The sequence below is a fragment of the Cheilinus undulatus genome, linkage group 6 (genome assembly GCF_018320785.1).
Source record: "Cheilinus undulatus linkage group 6, ASM1832078v1, whole genome shotgun sequence".
NCBI lineage: Eukaryota > Metazoa > Chordata > Actinopteri > Labriformes > Labridae > Cheilinus > Cheilinus undulatus.
Genome location: NC_054870.1, coordinates 3,088,835 through 3,107,721, shown reverse-complemented (window position 1 = coordinate 3,107,721; position 18,887 = coordinate 3,088,835). Strand labels below are relative to the sequence as shown.

At 39.9% G+C, this 18,887-nt stretch overlaps 2 protein-coding genes across 5 annotated transcripts in view; one reads left to right on the top strand and one right to left on the bottom strand.

Annotated features, from left to right (window-relative positions):
- Positions 1 to 18,550, bottom strand: part of prkn (parkin RBR E3 ubiquitin protein ligase) — a 27,781-nt gene extending 9,231 nt beyond the window's left edge. The window contains exons 1-7 of one of the 3 annotated variants that reach the window (XM_041789548.1): positions 18,510 to 18,550; positions 4,117 to 4,280; positions 3,751 to 4,018; positions 3,559 to 3,674; positions 2,939 to 3,022; positions 447 to 562; positions 168 to 304 (exon numbers count right to left, since the gene is read on the bottom strand). In XM_041789548.1, the coding sequence (XP_041645482.1) occupies positions 168 to 304; positions 447 to 562; positions 2,939 to 3,022; positions 3,559 to 3,674; positions 3,751 to 4,018; positions 4,117 to 4,239 (844 nt within the window). In that variant the 5' untranslated portion in view covers positions 4,240 to 4,280; positions 18,510 to 18,550. The other 2 variants (XM_041789547.1, XM_041789546.1) reach the window with 2 other exon arrangements.
- Positions 7,021 to 18,887, top strand: LOC121511049. 2 transcript variants are annotated; one of them, XR_005992018.1, is made up of 6 exons: positions 7,021 to 7,161; positions 10,067 to 10,223; positions 11,545 to 11,915; positions 13,049 to 13,277; positions 13,357 to 13,666; positions 18,797 to 18,887. XR_005992018.1 is itself a non-coding variant. In XM_041789550.1 (5 exons), exons 1-5 carry the CDS (start codon positions 7,099 to 7,101, stop codon positions 13,476 to 13,478), a joined length of 942 nt encoding a protein of 313 aa, XP_041645484.1. In that variant the 5' UTR covers positions 7,021 to 7,098; the 3' UTR covers positions 13,479 to 18,459. The 2 variants fall into 2 exon arrangements, 1 of the variants encoding a protein (XP_041645484.1); XM_041789550.1 differs by lacking the exon at positions 18,797 to 18,887 and having other exon boundaries at positions 13,357 to 18,459.

Sequence of the window (18,887 nt, the reverse complement as noted above, 5' to 3'; positions counted from 1 at the left end):
ATTGGAGCTTTGCAAGATGGATTTGCCTGATGACAGACATGAAATCTGGCCAATCCATCTGCTTTGCAAATTTACCCAAAGGGTAGGAGTGGTTCAAACCTCACCACAGGGACTTCAGACCCACATGACCACATGTTCTTAAAGGTACACTCACAACACTCACTCACCAGCACATGGAAGTGAGTAGCCAATCACAGGATGATACACAAACTGGCGCTCGTTTAGTCGTGTCTGACAGTAAAGGCGGAAGCAGTCAAGACAGATCACATGACGCTCCAAACACTGGAAGACTACAACCGCGTCCCTGAGACATTGAGGTAGAGACAGAGTGGACAAGGAATGACAGAGAGAAAGAGAGTTATCTCCTGTTAGATTTCCTCTTCATGACAGCAGGTAAGTTAGAGATGAACAGAAAGGATTCCAAAGTGTGCGTTTGTGTCTTTTACATGATGTCTGTGCAGGCGATACAGGGGACGTCTCTGCTGTTGGTCATGATGAGGTCCAGGGCTACAGAGACATCGTCATCGGAGGTCGGATGGGCCGCACACTTCATGTAGAACTCCTGAACACAAACACACAGGAAGTGACACACAGTTCATTTTTTAATGCTATTTAGAATTTAATTTAAGTCATTAGATTAAAATGACTTTTAGTTTTGGTCACATTTGTAACTGTTATCTAGTTCTAGTCAACAAAAACTCAAAAATATTTCAGTCCAGCATTAGTAAATTAAAAAGTCCTTTATATTTTGGCCTTAACTTTGAGTCAAGGCATTATTTACTTTGAAATTATTTAATTATCAATATTGCAAATGAAAATAATACCCTGATATCAGTGCACCATGACAAATTGGAGAATAGAAATAAACTGCAACAGAAGAAATAAAGTGCCATCACCAAAAATTTCCTGGGAGAGGATTCCCTAAATCCCTAAATATGGCATAATCTAATGTCATTATCTAACTTTCTTTGCTTGTAACTTTAGGAAATTTAAACTGTCATCAAAACTTCATTGCACTTTGTAAAATATATATTTTCTTTAGAGAACCTGTTAATACCAATTTTTAATATAGAAGTAGTTCATTTAAGGGGCCAAGCTTCTTTTCTCATTTGTCTAGTACAACTTCTCTTGAAAAAGCAAGTGACTGAATAAAAAATGCAATGTTTCTTATTAGAGTACTCAATTACTCACCAGAAGAATCGATAGAGTACTCGATTACAAAAAGAATCAATTACTGCAGCCCTATTTGTAACCCCCTATCTGCCTTAAGTGTTCTTTCTTTAAAAATGAAGTTGCAATTGTAAACCTTTACACCAAATTCCTACCCTACCTTTATAGTGTAACATAAAACATAAACACCAGACATTATTAGAGGCTTGATGTATCGTGATTTTAGAACAATAATGTCTTTTTTTTTTGCACAACTGGATTAAGAAGAAACTGATGTAAACAACTATTTTTTTTCACATTGGACTGCTTCCTTTTTTGCCTAAATAATGTGTAAACTTGTTGGTATTTTAAATCTAAATTTCTGTTTATAAATGTGTTTGCCAGATAAGCATAAGATATCTGGGGAACAGCCCCCCTGCACCTTTCTTTGTTGGGGTCAGCCCTGGATGTTTAAAACATCTGGCTCCGCCCCTGCTGAGGAGTTTCGCTGTAGTTACAGAATCACACCTGGCTGTGCGAGTAGAAACGAGTTAGGTGCCATAAAACATAATAAACACGTGTGAAGCAATTGTTCTGAACTTCAGGAGTAGGATGAACTTGATTTGTCTCTGTTTTGTCCTTTCATGTAGATTTTTCTGCTTCTATGGGTCAGTGACACTTAATAGATATATATACAGTGCTTAACAAATTTATTAGACCACCTGTCATATTTGTCTCAAAGACCATCCAGCATCATGAAGTGCTTTAATGCGGACTCTTTCGTTTTCAGTGAGCTCTCCACGTTTTACCATTTTCAACAGGAATGAGGAATTTCAAACTTAACATTTTCATTTCATTTCACCACATAGCGTGGTGAATTTGCAGGTCACAACTTGTCCACAAGAGCGTTTTGGAGTTGTTGGGTTTTGTATTTGATGAGTTTGATGAGGGAAAGCAAAAAATTCCATCTGCTTCCATAGCGTTAGCTGTGCAGCTGGCATATCGGTCCCCCCAGATCTAAAAACATCGTGCACCAACAACTAAAGGAAACAAACCTATTACTAAGACTATAGGAATTATGGCAATGGGCGAATTTGCCAAAATGTTGAAGTGTCCCTTTAATTTTTTCTGCATATTCAGAGACCACAGGTCAAACTATTGAACCATGACCTTTTATCGGTCTTTTTGGTGTGCTATCAAAAGATCTGGCCCTGCCAAAAGCACAGTTAAGCAGTACGGCTTCCTCATCCCTTCTGGCAAGACGTCTCATTCTTTCAAACTGGAAGAGTGACCATCCTCCCCCTTTTAGCAGGTGGATTTGTGAGGTTATGTATTTTCTCAAAATAGAAAAGATAAGATATACACTATCGGGGACCACTGGAAAGTTTGGTGCTGTTTGGAAGCTTTTTATTTCCTGTGTGGAGAATCTTTGTAAGCCTCTTGATACTTAATAATGGTATTGCTGTGTGCTCATATTAGTCTTTGAACAAGTATTTTAAGTTACTTTTAATTTTATTCATTTGTTTATGGTTTAATTTTCCCTTTTTGTCACCTTTTTTCTTCATTTTGTGTTGTTTAATTTTGACTTTGAGATTATTATATCTGCACTTTTCATGTTCTCTTTGTATCTTGTTTATAAAAGAAAAAAATCAATAAAAATACATTGCCAAAAAATAAACTAAAATGTGACTACAGCTAAAAAGTATGTTAACTTAAACCATTTAGAAATAGCTGATAGAATTATCACTCCAACTGTGATCACCATAATAAGCAGCCCCTGCCCCCTTACCGCAATGTTGCCATGACAGTCTTCTGTTTGACAGATGCCATGAATACGACCTCGTATGAGGACATCATCCCAACAGGACGGACCCTGAAGACAGACACAAAAACCTCTGATGCTTATTTATCCTTACTGAGGATGTCTGATAGCAGAAAGTCTCTCTGAGTAAGAAGAGATAGTAATGAGGCATTATGATTGTGGGTTATCATGCCTGACTGTCCATCAGTAGGCTATCATTCTTGTGCACTTAATATCTCAATAACACTCTGAGGGACTTTTTTCAGACTTTGCCTTAATATCCACTTTGACCCAACAATGAATTGATTTGGTTTTGAAGGTTGTAGGTCAAAGGTCACTAGGCCTTACTTTCATTCCTTGCTAGTTAATGCAATATCTAAAGAACTCTGTCTGGAATTTCTTAAAGCTTGCACACATGTCTGCTCTGACTCAGGGGTAGACTGACTACATTTTGAGGATACAGGGTCATGGTCAAAACACGAGGAGTAGTGGAGGAAATACTGTCAAAAGGTCTATTTTTAGGTAAAAGAACACCCTCCTCCAATAAACTGGCAGTAGTTTAAGTAATATGTGACATGTGTATTGTTTAGTATGAGTATCAGGCTCACTCTGCTCAGTGTCAGTGTGGTCTGTTTGCAGCAGCTGCAGCGTACTCTCAGTTTCCCAGGTTGGATTGACCTGCAGCTCTTACAGTACACAAAGAACATACTGCAGACCCGTGAGCCTGGAAACACAAAGACATACAGTCATGTGGACTAGCACTGATAGAGTATGGGAGAACTGTTTACACCTTTACTGACCTTTCGAACAAGCAGCCTGGGCCCCCTCTCCTGCCCCCTCTACATCTCTGACACCTTCCCCTCCCTCACTCCCAGACTCTAAGACCACCGCCAGGCCAGAGGAGGTGGAAGGAAGGCGTGAGGAGCTGAGGTCCAGCCTGGTCAAACTGTCTAGTTCCTCCTCCCCATTTCGAGCCAGTCGCTCCTGCAAGAGGCCCAGCTGGGAGGAGGGAGAACCTGATGGGGGCAGGACTACATGGATGGTACTCTGCTCTGGGAGGTCACAATCCTGAAACAGGACAGAGAGGAGAAGAGGAGGAGATTAGAGAAGATGAGAGATCTCCATCCTATCTTCTCTTTCCACTTTTACATCTTTATATGTCTGACCTGCAGCTTAGCGTTGCTTCTCAAGGATCTCCCGGCAAAAAGCACCCTGAGATGCTCCGGTGGTACCCCCTGCTGACTGCCCACCACCTCCTTTAGCTGGGCAACACTTGCCTCCTCCTGCATCTCCACGGGAACACCTGGCCCCAGGTTGTAGCGCACAAACACTAGACAAGACACATGAAACAAACCAAATTTGCTGTGCTACTCTTAAAAACAAAGAGGACTTACAAGAAAGAGTGATAAAGAGAGCTATAAGCAGAGAAATAGAGCTAAAACACGTTTTTAAAAATCTTGCATTCAGTGCAGTCTACAGTGTTAAAAAAAGAAACAAAACAAAAACACAGTTGCATACAGAAGAGAAGGACGGAAAACCCCAACAACACTATTAATAAATAAATTTAAAAATGAATTAAAATTCACATGGTTATTAGTGATCTTATTGCCCCGGCTGAATTTCACAAGATATTGCATCTTCAGAGTAACCATTTTGCATATTGCATGTAATGATGTCAGTCAGTGTTCTTGGGGAACTGGTGTCCATTTCCTGAGAGGGGCGGAGTCAAGGGTGGAGTCAGACAGCTCACACATTGCAACGCTCATTCATGTTCGCTGGGAGGCGCTGATTTGAGAAACACGGGTCCTAGTTCTACGGTCTTGACTGGGCGGCCCTGAACCTGCTGCCTGTGAGCCTGCAGATCTGTAGTAATAGGTTATGTTGGAGTGGACAATGAAAAACTATTTCACCAGAGGTCGCCGAAAATGGCGCTGCTTTGAAGCTGCTCCATTCGGCCCATACACAGTCCGCTCTCTGCCCAGCTGACGGTTGAGCCCAGGTGAGCCAACATCATTGCTATGTTTGCATTTTCTAACTCACTCCATATTCATAGACACTTCCTCAGAAAACTGAGGAAAGTTCCGCCTTTGTCACATTATTCTTCTTCGTTGTGTTGTACCACTCTGCTCTATCCTTCAGCACTGTCCGACAACTGGCGGTGGTGCTGCAACGTTGTGAAATAAATGGATCAATAAGTAAAACCTTATTTGTTTTATTACAGTGTTAATAGTCCAATCGCATGATACAAACATTTAATTCTAACCTGGGCTTCTATTTCACTATAAATATACTACAACTTTTGTGTTCAGTGAACAGCAGGCGCCCTTTCATTAGGATTGCCCCTGTCCCAAACACATCCTTAGTCCGCCTCTGCCATACATGAACACTAGTGATTGTAGTGCTCTGAGTCGATCACATCAGTCTTAATTAAGCTCCTTCAGACAGAAGCATGGATAACTGTGTTTTGTTTTGGTGAAATGAAATCTTTCTGAGTAAAAGGGATATGGTTTTGATTGCTGTGTTTCATTCTACAGATATTTGTAGAAATTTGCCAAAGTAGTTGGTGAATTATTTACTGGAGCGATCCATGGCTGCTGTGATTTGGTGTGAAATGCCTGCCGAGGAGTGTTTTCATTCTATCTACTGCAGGGGTGTCCAAACTTTTTCCACTTTCATATTCCTCACCATGAGGATGTTAATGTTTTTAAAGCTAAACCAGTGTAAGTTTATACATGCTAAGTCAGATGTGTCAAACTCAAGGCCTGGGGGCCAAATCCGGCCCGTGGTGCAGTTATACCCGGCCCACCAGATCATATGATATTTTTTTATAACTGGTCCACCAGTATGAGGTCTGCAGATTTCCTCCAGGATAATCATGTGAACTTAACCTTGATGATTTTTAATATCCTTGTTGAGACATAAAAAATAGAAAAGGTAAATAGCAAAAATAATTTGATAAAAAGTCAGGAACGTGGGGAAGAAATTTGCGTTTCTCTATATTTTCAATTTTGCATCTCACAGTTATGACTAAAACTTATGGTTTGACCTTTAATTTCATATTTTAACCTTTTAGATGTATTATTTTACATTTTAAATCCTATTTTGACCTTTTAAAATCCTGATTTTGGCTTTTATCTCATTTTTTACCTTTAAAACTCATGGTTTTTAATTTTATCTCAGGTTTTTACCTTTTAAAATCATGATTTTGACTTTTATCTTACGTGCTGACCTTTTTCAACTCCTAACTTGAACTTTTACCTACATTTTTTTACATTAAAAACTCATGATTTTTTATTTTATTTCACATTTTGACATTTGAAACTCATGATTTCAATGTTTACCTCATATTTTGACTGTTAAAAATCATGATTTTGAATTTTATCTCAGTTATTGACTATCAAAATTCAAGGTTTCAGTATTCCATCTCATATTTTGCCTTTTAAAAACATTATTTTGACTTTAAATGTCATGTTTTTACCTTTTAAACTTATAAGTTTGACTTTTTATCTCAGATTTTTGAGTTCTTAGCTCGTCATGTTCACCTTTCGATGAATGAATATGAATGAATTATGAATAAAGTTTAAAAACTAGATATTAGAGAGAAAAGGGAGAAAGCCTAAAAGAAATATGTCATTGCAACTGTGAATACCTGTACTTATCAGATTTTACCTATCCAGAATTGCTAACTGACCCTTTCTCCGGTATCTTTCAAACAAATTCATGAATGAAACCCAGCAGAACTAGCCCGTTAGTTCTGTGAAGGTCGTTAGAGTCCACTATAGTCCAGTGAAGTCCGCTTAATGACAGAAAAGGTCAGTAAAGTGCAGTTAAACCAGCACACTCACCGATCATCTGTCTGTTCGCCCTTCAAACTCCATGTGAATGTTTACAAACTGCAAACCGCTGTGCACGCTGGGAAATGTAGTCCCTCTGTACGCAAACGACCATTAGAACGTTCTTCCCTAAACTACAACGATGTCACGCGGAGATGACGCGCAGAATGGCACCGGAAGTTGATGTATTCATGAATTTTAATAAACTTGTTTTTTTCTTCTTTATGTTCTGCTGTGAGAGGCAGCTGGCGGCCACAGCACGGTACCACAAAGGGCCCTCATAATCCCGTTAGTGTCTCCGGTTCGTGTCCACTAATGACGGAGAGTCCGGACAGTAACGTCCAGCAGCGGACACACAGCGGCGGTACCGGGCCGACGGTAAGACGCCTTCATGTACAGAGTGCCGCTGTGTTTGAGACGTTAACATTTACATATCTGGTAGAGGCCCGTGTATGTGTTTCCTATCATATTACAGCTTTTTATAAATGTTTAACTATAGGAGGGCAGTGACGTCATTAGGTTGGTTTCCCTTACATCCTCAGCCATCTGAATCCAGTGCACATAAATCTACAGTAGTATGAAAATTACTCATGTTCTCATCTGCAGGGTTTTCTCCCCTTTAGGGCTGTGCTGGGGTTATAATTCCATCCCAGGTCACCCTTTCTGAACTGTGTGTGCTAACTGTGTCACTATCTGTACAGTGAAAATTAAGCAAAAGCTCCAACAGTATAACACAGATGTTTGCTTAACTGTCTCTTTACACTGGATTTGAAACAAAAACATGCCGTGAAACAACAGTTTGACTCTAAGAAAATGTTATTTGACTCCAGCTAGCTCAGAACCACTCTGTATCCCTCATATTAATTACAATATGACTTTTTACTGTGTAGTGCAGCTCTTATATATAGGCTACTGTACCTAAAACTGAAAACCTTGTGCATCATTCTTTATTAAAATGTATTCACTGCCCATTGGAGTACTCCTAATCTTATAATATACCAGGAAATGAGGATCCCAACCAGGGACAGCCCCAGTCAAAGGGAGGCACCATAAGTCCCTCCAACTCTGCATTTTAGTTATTAGATTCTTTGTTGCAATAATAGAGATAATATTTTTAATTTCCATCTGTGTCTTTAATTTAAAAATATGGTCATTGCTGTGGGTTAATTATTTTCATTATAACATTAATCCCAACATCATTCTAACACTATTTCAACACCATTTCTTGCACACATGTAAATACATGTTTACATTTGCACACATTTATTCGTAAACCCTTGGGTGCATCCATGTGAACATCTGCATAACTACACATAGCCTATTTAAGTGTATGTTAGTGCTTATAAAAAACTCTGTTGGACACATATGTCTGCTTTGTTAATGCATTGTGACCTTCTGATCACAGGACTTTGTAATTTTCTCTTTAAATTGTTTTGCCCAGGTATTGTTCCCTTGTAAAGCACTTTGAATTACCTTGTGTCTGAAAGGTGCTATATAGATAAACTTGCCTTGCCTTTATTAGCTATCTGTTTTATTGGAGTCTTTCCCTCAACATAAAACTAGCACTAACCAGTTGAATACAAAGGTAAAGTTTATGTGTGGTCAGCGTTTTACATACATTACCTTTATCATATCTGTCTCATAAACACTAGCCTGATGTGCAGAGAGAGAGAAGTGAGGCCCCCCAGGTGATGTGGCGCTGTGTGTAGTCTGCGTATAGGGAGGGGTGGGCCTGATCCCAATAAAGCTTAGTCTTAATGCCTTTAGGACAGGATAGATATACACCCAGCCGTGATCAGCTGACAGCCAGCCTATCCCTATCACCTCACAGCTCCCACAGCCAATCACAGCTCCTTCTGTCAACACACTGGTGCGTTTAAACATGACCTACTTCTCACTAACCCCTGCTTGCATGAATGCTGGTGCATCATGTTGCTGCCTCTGGCAAGCTTAAACTCCTCCACCCCAACCTCCTCCTTAAAGCATAAATCTTGTGGCACCCTCATATTCAGATTCATGCACTATGGACTTCTAGTAGTCTTGCAAAGCTCCCATCTGAACAGTTTGGGCCCGCTTAGAAAGTGACAGGACCAATCAGCGATGAGGGGCAGTACTTTCAGGCAAGGCAGAGTCGTGACATAAACAAGCAGCAACAAGAGACCGGTGCAATTATGGTGGAAGACATTAGCATGGATGCTGCTAAAGCGCCAGTTTTATCAGAACTTAAGGACATGTCTTTGTTAAAAGAAGAACAGAGAACAGCAGCGAGTTGTTTTCTTTTCAAAAATGACAAAAGTCGTGTACTGACATGTCTACAGTCGCCATGGTTCATGTTATACAGTTCTCTATGGAGTTTAGTCTTCGGTAGCGGCTACGTCACGTGTTTTGTTGCTCTGATTGGCTCGTAAAGATGTGACGGACAGAACATTCATCCAGTCACCCTCCGAGTTTTTTTTCAAAGGCTCTGCCCTTTCCCAAACGCTGTCTATGAATGGTTTACCAGATGGATGTGTGAAACAAATCCATCTGGCATGCCAGGTTAGACTTACAGTGCACTGTGTGAAAGTCAGAGCATGCTGCTAGACTAACCTAGGGAGCTTCTTTAAAGCAGAGCCATCTCCACTAATGGTTAAATGTATGACTTGTGTGTAAGCTTACAGCTACTGTAAGACATTAATTTCATGTAGGCTTCACTAAGTAGAGGTAGATCAATTATCGGCCGGACTGATCGTTTAAGCCGATATATGGCATTTAGCTGATCATTAATATCGGCATTTTATTTTACCGAGAGACAGATGTGGAAAGACTGAAATGTAAATTATGAGCCATGATATTTTAAAAAAATGACTGAATTAATGATTGGACATACCTAATTTTGCTAATATTATAAATGATAATTTTAACATTTGAGTCTTTCTATCCTCCATAAAGGCTACAAAATGGTTTTGTTTTTCAAATGAGGATTCTTAGCACATGTAATTACAGCAATGTGCCCTCTGCAGATGATGACGATGCATTGTTGTGCACTGTCTTTGAAGTATGAGCCACATCGTCCCTAGGAATAGGAACCTTGGATTCCAAAAAAGACTAAGAAAGACAAGAGGAATAAACTTGGTATGGCTCAAAGAACATTATTTTTGCCATACCACCCATCCTCAGTTTAGAGTAGAGTTGACAGCCTTATTTACAACCATGGTAGGATTCTATTACTGGACATAACAGGGATTCATATCCGTTTTGGGCCTTCAGATACCAACTCACACTATGATCTGCCCTCCTGTAGGTGGTGAAGGTGGAGTCATGTGTGTCAGATGTGCCTGTCCTCAACCCTACACATAACCCTGAGCTTCACTTCCTCCGGTCACGAGTTCGAGAGCTGGAAAGAGAAAAGGCTGAGCTGTCAGCAGAGAACCAGAGGCTGAAGAACATGCTCGTCCACGGTGAGTCAAGCTCCACATCATTTAAAATATTTATTCATTTATTCATCTTACCATGGGTGTGCATCAAAAATAAGAATTACCCCTAAAATTAATTTAGATGATTAAAGAGTTTATTTTGAATGATAATAAGGGGCCAAGAGTGAATGTAAGAGTATCATAAAAGATTTTAATCATCCAAAAATGTCTGTGGGGAGGACCCCATGTCCCCATCAACAAGGTCCAAGCCCCACAAAAGCTCCCCATGTCTCCACATTACTCTATTTATTTATTTATTTATTTAATTATTTATTTATTTATTTATTTATTTAAGGGGGAACAATACATATTAATGAACATTTTATAAAAAAATGTAAATATGCCAGATTGTAGCCTAAGGCTAATTTCCATCTGCAGACCCCCTGGCAGGTTGATATAAGAAATAAAACATATACACATACTATTTACAGATAGGACACAGCCGCGAACAAGGACAAAAACTGTGACAACAGGATCATGTTAGTACAAACAGACAACAGTAACACATCAGACGAGCCAGACTTTGTCTGTATTGCACATACCCTCGTATTGCACTGAGTCCAACTGGACCTACCCCTATATTGCACCAGTTCATATTGCACATATCCCTATATTGCACTGATCCATATTGCACATAGCCCTGTGCTGCAATGATTCATGTTGCACATATCCTTGTATTGCACCAATTCATATTGCACTATGTCCAATTGCACATTTCTCTATAATATACTGCATTTTTAACAAGGTGCTTGGTTAGAAAAGATGAGTTATTGCACATGTCTGACTTTTAAACATGCTGTTAAATCCATTTATAATTATAGTTAAATAGATGCCTATATACATACTGAAACAATAATTAGGGGATAAATGTGCAGGAAAATGGCATGCAATAAAAAACTAGTGATTTTTGGAAGAAAAATAACTATTTCGTCAATAATTTTTACTAAGAAATAATATGAAAATCTGAGTTATGATGTTCTTCTATGAGGTGATGAGCGACTACTGGTCTGCATGTATTTTTAACATCTGCGACAGTATGTCCTGCAGTTCTCTGGCTTTGTAACCTGACAGAAGATGTTTAAATATTTCGTTGACTTGCTATGATTGTTTATTGCTAAATGTGGAAGAGTGGTCTTTGCCTGGGGCCTCCAGATCACTAAAACCTCTCCTGTCCACAGGTGACCAATCTGAGACAAAACCTAAACACACTGGCCACTTTATTTAAAAAAGAATGTTATGTGTGTTCTGGGTCAATTCTGATCAAGCAGTTAAAAGCTTGTTTTTTTACCATCCCTGTATTTCCAAGAAATCCCTGGGCTCCTGTCCACAATGTGGCAAACGCTGGGCCAGGCCAATGGTCAGAACTCCATGTCCACAGCAACAGGCAGGAACAACAGTTACGCTCCATACTCTCATCACCAACCCCCAACTACCAATCAGGATGGAGACTTCAGCCCACAGGTCTACGTCCAACAGCTCCAGGATGAACTGAGTGGAGACATGTCAGAGTCCTGGGGCCCGCTGGGCTCTGACCAGGACGAGATGTCAGGAGGAGCAGACCTGGGTCTGGGGAGCCATATGGCCGAGGAAGCGCCGCTCTGTAGTCAAACTGACATGGAGGAGCTGAGGAGGAGCTGCTCTGAGAGCCAGTGCACTAGCGGACATGCTAATGGACAGGTGAGGACAGGTTTGAACCGGTTTACACAGAATGGGCCTCATTCACCAACTGCTCTTAAGATGAAATGTGCTCTTCAATTTAGAGCGTCAGGTTTTAGAGTGAATGTACATTTTAAATGAAATCATACTCTGATTTAAATTAAATCATACCAATGCTTGATTTAACAATTGTTTACACGTTTTTTTAATGCCTAATTTTCTTATTAACAGCACGATGCTTATAATATCTGATGGAAGCCCAGTCTGAAACTGTGATATCATCCAATACATGTCTTTGTGGCATAAATTTAATATCCACTACTGTTAGAAAAAATATTTCTAAATCTTTCTCTTTCGGTGTCATTTGGAGCAGCACTACACCGCGCCCCAAAGTATTATGCAAATTGGATTTTAGTGTCATAAGAAGTCACCCCTAACCAAAGCACACAAGCAGGAATAGTTGCAGTGGGCCCAGAAATACATGGAGACTCATTTTCAAACAGTCTCGTTTACTGATGAGAGTCTTGCAACCCTGGATGGTCCAGATGGAGGAGTAGTGGACGGTTGGTGGATGGCTGTCATGTCCCAACAAGGCTGTAACGTTAGCAAGGAGGGGGCGGAGTCATGTTTTGGGCCAGAATCATGGAGAGAGAGCCCCTTTAGGGTTCCTGAAGGTGTGAAAATGACCTTGGCAAAGTATAAACACCGTCATTGTAATGGTGTAAACTTTTTTTATTTCGACTTTACTGATATTTTACTTCTTCTCTCACTCTTGTGTACCTTCTGTGTTTGCACACTACCCTGCAGTTTCATGCTTTTATAGGGGTGTAAAAGGGGCATTTTTTCTATGCTGGTTAGGAAAATTGTGCGGGTACTTACATTTTTCAGCACCAGGCATTCATCAATTTAAGGACAGAGGTGTGAACAACTCAGCAGTTTAATAACTTGACATGAATCCCATGAAAAGTTAAAGAAAAAGACATTTGAGAATGAGGCCCAATGTTGTTGGTATCATTAAAAGCTCTTCAACAGCGTGAAAACTTTTATTTCTCCCAGTTAACATTGTTTACACTTTACTTTGTTTACAGCTCTGTTGACAGTTGGGGAATTGATTGTTCAAGGTTCATTATGAAACGGTTACCTGTTCTGTCCAGGTGAGTCAGGTGGAGGTGTATCCTGGCTCCGGTGTTCTCTGTGATGTCCGCTCATGGCAGGCGGCCAATCAGGCCCAGTCTCCAACAGCAATGGCACGAACGCTGTTGATGGGTGTGTTTGATATGAACACTCTGATGAACAGTAACCTGCGAGGAGGACGGAGTCGTCGGCCAGCCTTCCACCCACAACGCAGCGCACTCGACCCACACAAGATCAACGCCATCTTCAGTAGGTTTAAACAGTTTGATCCACCAATCTTTTTGCTCCACTTGACTTCCTGTGACACTCTGCCTCTCTTTGGTTTCAGACGCCATCTTGGCTCGGTTTCCTCTTGCAAAGAGAGGAGTCATCGGTTCTGGCATCAACTCTAAACTGTCTGAGATTCGTTTCCGCTCTCGCCGAGCCAACCGGGATCCAAGGTTTCTCTGACCACCCTATTGCTGACTCCGCCCACCTGCAGACATAAACATCTAATATGAATGCCAAGGTCTTCCTCTGCTGGACCATGAGAAGCTTTCTGATTGACTGACAGTTTGAACCTGAGCCTCAGGTTGGGTGATTCAGCATCCGTTATCATAGCGGTCTGTTGTGGAGCTTTGTGTTGTCATAACTACCAGGTAATCGACTTTAAAACTAAGACACACAGTGTGTCTGTGAAGAGACACAAAACTACCTCATTAAGACTCAGAAACACACTAAGACTTGAAAAACGACTGAAATGATACAAAGATCCCACAAGGAGTCACTGACAATACTTAGTAAAAAGATCCATAACATTACGAGAGACTTAAAATGACCATGAAGGAAGCTGATAAGCATGAAAACATAACAGAAAGACTGAAGAGAGGATGGCAAAAACAGTTAAAACAATCACAAACCGACTTACAAAAAGACAAAAAGAGACAAAGACATGTTCATAAAAATACACTCAACCCCCACTTTTTATAGTAGAACAACCACATAGAGACTATAAAGAACTTCCTACTATAATTTTCACCAGTTACAGAGGAAAGCAAACTAACCACAAGGACTGAACAAAAATGGTGGTTTCCAAATGCAAATACAGCACACTTAAGTCCAGTTCAGACCAAAGATCTGTGATGAAACAACTTGTGGTGGGCCGCTCTGCAACATTTTTAAAGCTGACCAGTTCACATCGCTGCAAATAGAATTAAAATCTTCAATTTTCCTTGGGATTAATAAAGTATCTTATATCTGTCAGTCTGTTCGTCCAGCCATCAGTCCATTGAGGAGACAATGCATTACTTTCACAGAAGGGACTGTCAAAGTCACTCAATTTAAAGTGATTTATTTCTTAAGTTACTGCTCAGTAAATCTGTCTCAGTAAAGTACTGCACATTCACTGTTTTTCGTGTGTCTTTGTTGCCATGATAATGTATAAAATTTAGATCAAATACAGGTGCATGAGAGTGATTTATCACAAAAATCCACCAGGTGATTACCATTGTAGGGTGATCAACGCTTTGTATGGGAGGTTTCTCAGCTGAATGTGAAACATATCCCATGCAGTGGATAAATGAAACGGTCTATCTGGCATGTCTTGCAATGCTCTAAAACCAGCTGTCTGTGACTTACCAAGCTGGATCGTAAGTGGCATCATCAGACGGTGTGATTCATGCTGCAGCAGCTCAATCCAGACATCTGTGATTGCCACTAGTGTCATTCTAAAACTGTCTAGTCATGTCACTCTTTGGTCTGAACTGGGCTTTAAGAAAGGACTACAAAGACACAACTGCAAAAAAAGAACTGGAACATAAGTAGATGTCCAAGCAGGAACCACAGCAAACTCAGAAAAGACGACCACAATTAGTTAGAATTATAAAATATAACTTCTGTTACAAAGCAGCGATGAAAAAGACAAAACCACAAACACTGAACCATAAAGAACATGACATATCACCTCACTTCAAACCTGACCTTTAAAATGACTAAACATGACCGAAAAGAGACAGCCAACTGCAAAGACGCGACATCAAGACGCATTTTTGTTTCTCACTCAGTACGTTTACATGCACAGTGAAGCTACAGTTACAGCTCGATTGAACTACTATGTACAACCTAGCACAGAAGCACTGGAGGACAGTGGATTTATAAGCATGTCCACCTCTGCTACAGTAGATTTGGTTTATGCCCTCTTTGGACAAGTCAGTTTGGACCATCTTCCTGGTGGCCTTGCTAACAAGTTAGCCGATGATAAACTGGTTGTTTAACAGTGAATATGGGCTAAATTTACAGATCTGCACTCTTCATATATAAACTAAACTTTGCTTTTGATGTCAATGAAATGCACGCGGAACCTCGTGATTATACAGACATCTCAAGACATTCAAAACTGCAACCTCTGCTTTGCTGCGCTTTGACTCCTTGCTTCTGTATGAGACCGATGTCTGCTTATCCATAAATATATGGATGATGCATCCTAGTGTCTGACACAAGGAAGTGCACGTTTTCACAGATGGGAAACTGATGGAAACTTCATGAAGCCACGGGGGGAGGAACATGTTTGAGAATTACAGAGACAAAAACATTGCATGTTAAGAAATAAGTGAAGTAGTTGGCCTGCCACTGACGTAGTATGTTTGGTAAAATATTAAATAATAAAGGTCATAGGAACAGCTGAATGAGCTCAGCTAAGCTAACTCATTTAACTATTCAAATGTTTGGTTGGAAGGTTAAAAACAAACCTGTTTTGATCTAATCATGCCATGCTAATCCACTTAAATGTAAAAATATATTTCAAACTGCAAAGGCAATTTGACAGCACTCCATATTGACTGATAAATTGTGCTGTATCACACATCAAACTGATTAATCTGGCTGTATTTCACATCAAGTTGAGAAAAACACAACTGTTAGCAGAGGTGGGAAAAGTACAAGACTGATTTTCTAAAGTAAAAGCACAGTCACTTCGGTTAAAGGTCACATATTATGCAAAATACACTTTTTTAGACTTTTCCAACAAAAATATGTGCCCCTGGCCTCTCCTCAATCCCCCAAAACACAGAAAAATTACTCAGTAATTGATGCTTTTGAAATTTAAAGAAGTAATGCAATTCCCCTCACACATATATAAGTAAAAGTAAAATTACTGAATTTAAAATGCAACCAAAAAAGTAAAAGTTCACAAAAAGGCTACTAAATTACAGTAATTTAAGTAGATCCAGTTGGGTCCTTCCAACCCTGACTGTAGAACCATATTTGAATAACATGACCCAGAATCACAATCTGGTGGAATCAGATCAAAAACTTTTTTTTGAGTCATACAGCATTATAAACTGAATCAAAGAAAAAGTCCTGTTTGCTAGTAAGCAGCTTGTTTTTTAAGATATGTTAGCACACTGTCATACCGTCTTTCTGAAATCCATCAAAAAGTTTTTATTTATTTTATTTTAACAAACTCATAGCCTATTTTGTATCAAAATATCATAGTAAAAAGGGGAGAAGTTTCGCAGGCATGTCAGATATCACAGTGATTCCCATAGGAATTAAAGGACTTCTGGTTGACTTGGAGCATGCTCAGAGTCCAGTTTGGGTCCAGTTCAGGTGAAAACATGCAACAATAAACTGACCTCCAACTACATTATCGAGGTGTATCAGTCCAAGTCTGAGTTATTTGCTGCAGTGTGATTTCAGACTAACAAGTCTGCATTAGGGCTGTCAGTCTTAATCGCAGTAAAGTGTCCCTTTAAGCACACTTTAGTTCCTCCATGTCAGAGTCTCCCTGCAGCCACAGTGAAGCAAAACTAGTCCACCACTGCTCCTTAATGTCTCATTTCACCTTTAAACTCACAGACAGCTCAGTGAACAAGTCAAATGTCATCTGCACATTGTTATCAAACATTTGTCTTTTTACAGGTCCTGTATTTCCTTTTCAATCCATAACAAGATCCTTTTTCCATGGGTTAAGTTTATGTCATAATCTTCAATATACGTATAATAGCAGATCTGTATCCAAACAAGAAGTGAGTAACTCCCAGTTTAAAGGCCTTACACATGAAAGACAATGCAAAAAATGAGAAGGGTCAGATACTCCAGGAGTAGCAGCAGCACTTGAAGGGCACATGGTTCACTTTCCCAGACCTGATCCAGTTCCACACATGCTGGCTCACAGTCACTGTTGTGGTATTAGGCTTAAAAAGTGAGGTTTCTCCCTCTCTCTGCTCCAGTCTGTGAGTTTGGCACTTTTAAGCACATCCAGGAGGTCTGAGCCGTCCGGTTTCACTGTTTTATCCATTTAGCCAAGCTTGCTGGGAGGAATGGCCAACTTTTTCATTCATTCTATGTTAAATATTATTCCTAATAATATTAAAGGAACTCTAGAGGTTTTATATGAGAGGAGTTAACTCCCCTCACAACGAACCAATTAGCGCACCTGTTTGTGCTACAGACAGGTAGAGGAGTAACTCTTGATCTGATTGATCTGAAGTGTTTGTTAGCCGTATGTCAGAGGTGAGAGGAGACTGTGGCGTTAAATATTTCATTGGACTAAAGTACTGTAAGTTTGGAAACAGCTCCAGCTGTGATCATAGTGCATTTACATTCACACGGAGAGGTGAGGCTGCCTGTCTCCCTCTCTTACCAGGCTACGTAAGGCTAAAACCACAAACACTGTCTACAGACAAATGTGAAAAGAAGACAAACATCATGTGATGTTGGAGAGGAAGACATTTATACTTCTCTGTCCTCAAAGCTTAAAACAAGTGTTTTGATTGGCCAGATGTGTAAGTTGGGAGGGAAACTTTGCAATTTCACTCTGAAAAATTACACAGCTGCTGTGAAAGCTTGCATTGTACAGAAGAGGATTAGAGCCACTGGAAAAACATTTGAGGCCTTTTTTTTTTACTTGTGAGAAAAAAAGTCAGATTTCTTAGTTTAAAGTCAGAATTCTGACTCTTTTCTCACATGTAAAAAAAAAATTGTCTAATTTTTCCTTTTTTTCAGTGCCCCTTCCATAGCAATTACCTACTATATGCTCGATTAAAAAAAATTGTGTGAATTATTTGCATGAAAAAAAGAGCTGTTGGTGTGCAAGGACCTTTAGACAATAGAAAAATCCCCCAGACCGTTTTGAATTCCGTGTTGTGAAATTTGAAAATGGGATAAACTGAAGAAATTCTGAGTTAATCGAATTTAAAGTTGTCTTTTGACAGCTCTAGGTTTACATGTGCTAAAGGTCCAGTTTTATGAGAACCAGCTCAATAAACAGACTTTATTCTAAGTGCATGTAAACGTACTGATTGTGAGCCTGCCACTCACATTGAGGACTTTTTCTGTTTACTTTGTACATCATGAGCTGCTGACGTGAAGACATCACATGAACTGGCTCCTCTTTTTTGTAATGTTGGTTGTGTAAATTATTGCATCATCAGCATAAATTAAACCATGTTCAACCCCACTGTGGATTAGAATGCTATTTTTTTATTTTATTTCCTCTCTTACCTCCTTAATTCTTCTTCATGTCCTCATTGGATTCCTCCTCTCCTTCTCTCTTAACACCACCTCCATGGATGACATCACTCCCAGCTACATTCAGCCTTTGTAAAGAGTGTGTGAAGTGACTATTCAAAGACTTGATTTGAATATGAATCAGCTGTCATGGCGCATGAACACGAGACACAAAAATCCTCCTGCCTTGACATTCTGCTTCTCCTCTTCCTCCCTCTGCCTTTCTCTCTCTCCACCACCCCTCACACACCGCCTGGTGTCTTTGTCTCTGTCCTTGGCAGTGAAATCCAGTCCTCAGAGCGTCTTTCATGAGGAAAGAATAGCTGATTGTCTTCATTAAGGAGGACGCCTTGTTTCAGGAAGTCCAGCCCA